Source organism: Apium graveolens, chromosome 10 (assembly GCF_009905375.1).
Source record: "Apium graveolens cultivar Ventura chromosome 10, ASM990537v1, whole genome shotgun sequence".
NCBI lineage: Eukaryota > Viridiplantae > Streptophyta > Magnoliopsida > Apiales > Apiaceae > Apium > Apium graveolens.
In genome coordinates, this window is record NC_133656.1 from 40,036,611 (window position 1) to 40,045,066 (window position 8,456).

Here is an 8,456-nt window from a genome sequence, read left to right on the forward strand (position 1 = left end):
GTTTTAAAATTTACATGTTTTTTATGTTTTGAAAGTGGTTTGTTCTGCATCAGCTTTTTTTCCCTCTCTAAACAAGACTATATGAAGCTTTTTTTGTTGTGCACTTCAAGACATAATGAGATATGATTATGCAGTTTTCCCCTTAACCCATAATCATACCGCTGGAATTTTGCATATCCAGCCGTTTATCCCTTCAGCCGAGCCAAACCACAAGGTGATCTTTATAATTTTTCCAATTGAGCCAAGCTTTCTTATTGCACAAACACGTATTCGAGCTTGTTAATGAACCGAGTCGGTCGAATATAAACGAACCGATCCGTTATCTGAATATACGATTTTGTGTTCGAGCTTCAGCTCAAGCTGTTAACAAACGGAGCCCTTACAAAGTCGAGCTCCACCAATAGCTCGGTTCGTTAACAACTCTATACGCACATGTTTTGCATATTGCATTAAACATATACTATACAAAAAAATTTATACATATTGCATTAACATGTTTTGTACATGTACTTATAATCATGTACAAAACTACCTGACCATCATACAATTATTAATCTCAAAATGACAAGAACTTGGCCATACTAGTCCTTAAAGTAGGTGGAACGGCAAAAGAAAGATCCCGTTTACTATGTAACCTTGCAATCAGAAACTCGTAGAGTAGACAACTATATGTATATACCTAGCAGCAAAATTCAGAAGAGGGATTGCTCCATGGACTATCCTCTATGTCTATACTCTAGATTCTATGGTTGCATAGATCTCAATACTATCTAACATAGACCAAAAATCTTACTTAATGGTGGCATTGCTGATTTTCCTGTGAGCATATTTCACTCATATTATAAAATCCTAAAATTTACCATACAAAGAAATGAAACCAGTCCAAATGCATACAAAATTACAGATCACCGAGGTAATAATGCCAAGATCAAATACTATGAGAGTGATGATTGAAAATGATGTAAGAATACGTAGCCAGACTGCTGCAAAGCCATTGCGATATTGCTGGAGACATTAACTTTCAATGTAAATCAGGAAATATCATACATATATCACTAGACTCCTAAATTTATAAGTTTGCAAAATAGTTACAATACTTTCAGCTTTGTTCAAGAAAGCAGCAGTATTTCAATTTAGCTAACCATTGGTATAAAGGCGGACTTTAAGGATAGAAAAATGTAACATGAATATAATCCAACTAAATGGAGAACTATCATATTAAGTACCAAGTGATTGCAGCATATGTTACATTTAGTTTTGGCATTTTTAATAAAATACGAGGCAAAACTGATTTCAACAAAAAACAAATGACTGAAACTTCGAATCACCCAAAAGTGCAGGACCAAGTTTTTTTTACTCAATAATGGCACTAATAACTCCAGCACCGACAGTCTTCCCACCTTCTCTGATAGCAAACCTCATTCCTTGCTCACAAGCAACCGGCACATGAAGTTCAACAACCATCTTCACACGATCACCGGGCATAACCATTTTCGACTCTTCATCCTTCTCGTTCTTTATAGCAGTCACTTTACCAGTAACATCAGTAGTTCTCATATAAAACTGAGGCCTATACCCAGGGAAAAATGGAGAATGCCTCCCACCTTCATCCTTTTTCAAAATATAAACAATCGACTCAAATTTTGTATGAGGTGTAATCGATCCAGGCTTTGACAAAACCATCCCTCTCTGAATATCAATCTTCTGAATACCTCTTAACAACAATCCCACATTATCGCCAGCCCTAGCATCATCAAGTAGTTTCTGAAACATCTCAACACCAGTCACAGTCGTGCTCCTCGTATCCTTCAACCCCACAATATCGACCGTCTCACCAACCTTAATCGTCCCTCTCTCAACCCTCCCAGTAGCAACAGTTCCACGTCCGGTAATTGAAAATACATCCTCAATGGCCATTAAAAAAGGCAACTCAGTTTGCCTCTGCGGAATAGGAATATACTCATCCACATTATCCATCAAAGCATAAATCTTGTCAACCCATTGATTCTCCCCACGTTTAATCGCGGGGTTCTCCATCAATGCCTCTAAAGCTAACAATGCAGAACCAGAAACAATAGGAATGTCATCCCCCGGGAACTCATACTTGGATAACTCCTCCCTGACCTCCATTTCAACTAACTCAAGTAACTCCGCATCATCAACCTGATCCTCTTTATTCAAGAAAACAACCATATTGGGAACCCCAACTTGTTTAGCCAACAAAATATGTTCTTTAGTCTGAGGCATTGGTCCATCAGCTCCACTCACAACCAATATCGCACCGTCCATCTGAGCAGCACCCGTAATCATATTCTTAACATAATCAGCATGCCCTGGACAATCCACATGAGCATAATGCCTACCCTCAGTCTCATACTCAACAGTAGCAGTATTAATAGTAATCCCTCTCGCTCTCTCCTCCGGTGCAGCATCAATTTCATCGTATTTCTTGGGAGCAGAGCCACCAGTTGCAGCCAATGCCATTGTCAAAGCAGCTGTCAAAGTAGTCTTCCCATGATCAACATGCCCAATCGTTCCAATGTTGATATGAGGCTTCTTTCTTTCGAATTTGCCCCGGGCAGCTCGAATCGTAAAATTTGAGGCTCTTTTGGGAAAAGGGGTTGATGGGGTTTGAAATTGGAAGGAGAGAGATGATGGGTTAGTGAGAAAAGAGGAGGAGAGAATGAGTTTTCTTGAAGAATTGGTGTGGTTTGAGAGAAAAGAGGTATTTGAAGAGGGGTTTATTGAAGTTATTGGTGGTGGAGAAATAGCTGTTGAAAAGGCCATTGAAAAATAATGGAAAGAGAGAGAGAGAGAGAGAGAGATTGGGGGAGAAGATAATGAGGGAGAAGATAATGAGTGAGTGAGTAGCTTACCTAGTTGTTGTGTTATCTACAGAGAGAGAGAGAGAGACAAGTTCCACCTCACATCATTTCACATTCTATCCTCTATTTCTCCATTCTCATTTCATGTTCAGAATTTTTGTTAATTTAATTTGCAGTTTGGTAAATTTTTTTATTCATTACTATTAATAATGGTGTTAAAAAGGTAATATTTTATTCACGACAGAATCAGAGTTTAATCGATTACTTTTAATACTACAAATATTGTTTTTTTATGAGTTTGATCGGGCTATCGTGCAGAAATTTCAAAAGAAAAATAAAGATTGCAATCCTAAATCTATTCCATGCGTAAAAAAGTCTAAACAAATTTATTCGAGTTTTTTTTACTATTTATCAAAGTAGGGACTTTTACCCGCATTACGCAAACTTGTTATCCGACAATTTTTTAAACGTCAAGTGTTATATAAATTAAACTAATTGGTACATCTTATTCAGATATAGTGAACTCTTAATTATATTAACTAACATATAAAGAATATTAAACATTGAACAAAAAATATAAATCATCCATTTCAAAGAAACCTACAAAAACCTATTGATGGATTAAAATCTCAAATCAATGTGAGGATTAATCGGTATTTTAAAAGAAAACTACAGGAACCTATTATTTTCATTAAAACATAAAAACAATATGAGTCTTATCTTCGTTTATAAAATTTATGCCTTAAACAAATGACGATTATAAGAACTCCAATAGTGCATAATCTCAATGCCTAAATTGTACAATGATGACAAAAACATGATATTGATGTTCAAGTTTAGGATTAATAAAGTGCTACTATAATATGAAGTGTAGTAATCAAAATATATAAAATGAAGGATTAATTATCATGAATTATTACTTAAAGGAATGGTCGGTATAATCAAATAGAGGCCGCTTCAACAACAAACGTTCAAGAAAGTTTAGTCAGTACCACTATCAGTCCTAAACTTAGACTTTCATGATTTTGCTAAGGATATATCAGAAGAGTGCATCCAACCAAAGTATGTATGAGAATTGTATAATGAAGAAGATGGCATGCCTTTGTTGAATTGTTGATACAAAAAGTGATATCGATGCAACCGTTTAAGGTCCATTTCAGCTACCTGAGCTCCAAAACTGATAATAAATTTGGACTAAAGAATTGGCTGGAATCAGGGTTTACTACATCTTGTGGACATTTCAGAGTAATGAACACATACATTCTTGATCAAGTTAATATTTTTTCAAATCATTTGAGATTGGAGAAGGCTGACAACGGGGGATATGTTAGGATTTATCGAAAAAAGGGAGACCTATGTGCAGTATATTGGAACTTGTCAACAACGTTGGACAACACAACTCCGGAGGAGGTAAGACATGAGTATTATTGTATGACATGGTGGAAGTTCTTGATGATTACTCTGAGCAGCTTGGAATAAAATTTATGTGGAACATGAGGCCTGAGATTAATAACTATATACTAAATGAATGGTTGCTATAAAGCCAATCATGAAAAGATATATGAGGAGAATTGAAGTAGGTTACATGATTACAATTTTACAAACTATACATTATAATAAAATATGTAGTTAGTCTTGGAAATATTCTACATTTGCAGATTGAAGGAAGAGTGGGATGTTAGTCGCTAAACACGTGCTAATAATTCACGCAAGTATACGCGTTCGCAAGTAATATAGAATCTTTTCTAGTTCATTCCCACATAGACTGGCTTGGTTAACTAATTAATTTATGCACTTAAACAACAATGTATGGTTATTATTCAATGCTAAGACGATAATAATTGGGGTTGTTTATAACTAAGAATTAAACTAACAATTATAACTAAGAGATTAAAGATGATTGAATTAAAATATATGACAAACATGGGATTCTAACTTCATTAAATACTTCATTCAATGACCTTTTTGTTCTTAACCTTAGCATGTAATAGTGATGACACTAATCAAATAACACGAAACTGATAAACGCCAACTTTCATTGCACGAATACCATACTACCAGACATCCACAAAATAGATAGAAGATGAATATACACCAATTATATTGAGACCCTATATGTCTATAGAATTTGACAACATAACGGTTTAAACACAAGTTATCTATCTTGATTACATAGGGCAAGTAAGATGGTTAAAATTACCTACAAATCATGCATAACAATAACACATGAATCTATGCTAGCATGGCAAGTTCTAAATCCTTAAATTCATTGTCGCTTCATTGAAGATTAACACGCTATCTTATAAGTTCACGACACTCATAAGACGAATACGCACAACCAATACTAGGTTATTATACAATCACCACATACTAAGGCATCGAAACAAATTAACTAAAATATCCATAAATAAATCCGTTAGAACCCCACAATAACGATTAGCCCATAATCGGACTCATCATCAACGTGGGTTCCGATAAAAGCATGGTATAATAAACATAGTCTTTATACTTAAATAACAAAACCAAGTACGAAACAAGAGTAAGGTTCACAAATAAGAAAAATAGCATCTAACTACAACTTAGAACAAATATTCACAAGTAAAAACAAGATCTTCTTCGTCTTCGTTGAATCGTGCTAACACGGTCTTCTTACAGCTCTCCTTGATAAGTCTCTGGCTTGATATCTTATTAAAAATGACCTAAAGTTATTTATATAGAAGTGTTAGGAATGTATGTGCATTAGTTTGATGATATGTTTAACAAAATACTTAAGTAGAAATTTAGTGTCTGTAGCCTCAACGGATAAGACCACTTTGGCTATCCGTTGATGGTGTAGCTTTACTTAGAAATAAGTCTAGTGTTGTAGCATATTTCAGTCTCTGTATTTAAAATGTAATTCTTGGAAGTTGAGAGAAACTATGAGTCATGTTGACTACTAGATGATATGCAGATAGGAAGGCCAATTGTAAATACTTCATGCCTTGTAATTTTGTATAAGTGAAGTGGTATCAACGGATGACTTAAAGACCTTCAACGGATGAGAAGCTAAGCTTCAACGGATGTCTCTAAAGCTTCAACGGATAAAGTCATCAACGGATAACATCCTTCAACGGATGAGTGCATCAACGGATGAAAGCTTCAACGGATAACATCCTTCAACGGATGAGTGCATCAACGGATGAAAGCTTCAACGGATGTTCTGATGATTAGCCGTTGATAAGGGGTAGTTGTACCTACAAACAGAGGCACATGGGTTGATAGAGACAACTGAGATGTGGTAGCCGAATTTCAGGAACAACAGAAAAAGCAGCCGTTCTTCTTTAGTACAAAGATGCAATAGTCAACAAAGTACTGGAGTGAACAGGAAAAGAAGCAAGTGAAGATCTTATTTTATTACAGTATTTTATATTGTTCTTCACTTGTACACTTGGTAATATATAAACCAAGTAGAAGCTAGTAATTAGAAGAGAGATTTTCCAGAGCTGTTTAGAAAAATATTGAGAGAAAATTCATCTAGTTTGTACTAGGATGCAGCTGTGATCAACATTGTTTAATCACAGATTTTCTAAAATACCATCTCTGGTGGAATAACAAATCCACCAGAAAAGTTTTTAAGGTCTGTTGTGTTCTTTACATTTGTGCTTGAATATATATCTGTCTGTATTAGCTTAAAGCAATTCACACACTTGTTCTTCTTGAACACACAACTTTCATAAACTGCTCAAAACTTGAAAAAGTTTTGAGATTTACATTCAACCCCCCTTCTGCAAATCTCATTGTTAGTCCACTAGGAATAACAAGAAGCCTTAATCAGCAGAGAAGTCCAAAAATCAGTATTCTATTCAAAACAGGATTCTTGAAACCCGACCTGGCGCGGTCGCGCGCTTGATCAGCGCGAGCGCGCTGGCTCTCTGAAGTTCGCGGGCGCGCTGGGCTTCTGCCAAAACTTTGACTTCTTTTTTTTCTTGCAGATTTGAGCCGGTCTTCACGAGTTTTATTCCTTAGACACCAACCTAACACCATATTCGCATCAAATCAATGCTAATTCACCTTATTCTCAGGTTAATGCCTGAAATGCAAAAACACTAGAAAACACATTTAAACACAAATAACTTGAGTACAAATACACTAATTCAAAGCTTAATAGAGCATTATAAAGTTTCATAAATGCCACTCAACATACCCCTAAACTTGAATCGATGCTTGTCCTCAAGAATAAACAGACTCAAAGAACAAGAAATAAAAATGCATGAATGCAACTAAATGAATGCAACGATCCCCATAGAATAACAAAACCAATCAACAAGCAACACCTCAACAAATGCAGTTATTCGCATAAAGATCAATCAAATCTCACAAATCAACCTACAAACCAGAGACGTGCATGTGTGCAACTGCTTACAGATATACTATCGCAACTAGATCAACAATCATGACTCACTACTTATCAAAACAATCACAAGTTTATAGATAGAGTAAAAACTAGACTCAAAATAACTTATAACACTTCAATTCTTATATCGGAGCTTAACATGGATTCACGCTTTTATTCACAACAAAACAACACAAGTATGCTTATTTGATCGTGTAATGAGTGAGGTCCATAAAAGACTTATACAATAGTACCCATGTAGCGAGCGTTAGGTTAGTGGATCCCAGACTACAAAAGCCTTAGGTCACTAGGCACAAAATCCCCTAAGAACTTAATAACTTGGAGTACTAAAGAGCCCACTCGTGATCAATTATACATAACACTTATTCTTTTTTTTTCCTTTTTTTCTATTTTTTTTCTTTTTCAAATTTCTAAACGAGTGCGTTTCGCTCAATCTCGCTCAACCCTAGACTACTCATAAAAATATGAGCCGACTACTAGCCATTTGACACCTAGCCACACAACTAGCAATGAAATCCAATTTTCTCCAATTTTTAAATATCCACATCTTTTATTATTAAGAGAATATCCAAAATTATAAATATAAACAAGCGATTAAACCTCTACAAACCAACAAACCATGATCATGATCTAACACTCTAGCAACCTATAAGACTTAGTGAAATACAAGTGTCTCTAGCATGTAAATTAATTCGATAAGACTAAACATCACTAAATACGACATCACTACACCAGCATCAATATCACCAATTAATCGGAAAAATCATGTAAGGGATCATGTTATAATGCACATGCATGAAACTATATGAACAAAATATCATAAAAACTACCAAAAATAAAAAAAACTATGTGGCAAAATATGCAAACTATATGTACTAAATTATCATGAATATGCAACTACATGTGACTCACATAAAACATATTCCTTCAACTACTACCCCCAAACTTATAAATATTCACTGTCCTTAGTAAAGGTAATAGTAAGGAATTCAGGCATACTATAACGCCCTCCAGACCCGGGGTATAAGTCTGGGGTTTACTAGCTAATCACCAAACCTGTACAATCTGATTAACAAATAATAAAAAAATGAATTTAAACCCCTTTAACATCAACTAGGATCTTTTTAGGTTGAAGTATGAAAACAAGAACCACTAACTACTTTATTACAAACCAAATCCAAAATCTCACAAACTCTCTTTATTACAAACCATTGTCTAATCAGTTTTAAACTAAGTTC

At 35.1% G+C, this 8,456-nt stretch overlaps 1 protein-coding gene across 1 annotated transcript; it reads right to left on the reverse strand.

The window, feature by feature from the left end:
- Nucleotides 1–1,190: 1,190 nt before the first annotated feature.
- On the reverse strand, nucleotides 1,191–2,908 carry LOC141689342 (elongation factor TuB, chloroplastic-like). Its single transcript, XM_074493618.1, has one exon. The coding sequence runs from the start codon at nucleotides 2,785–2,787 to the stop codon at nucleotides 1,354–1,356; it is 1,434 nt and encodes a 477-aa protein (XP_074349719.1). The 5' UTR covers nucleotides 2,788–2,908; the 3' UTR covers nucleotides 1,191–1,353.
- Nucleotides 2,909–8,456: the final 5,548 nt, after the last annotated feature.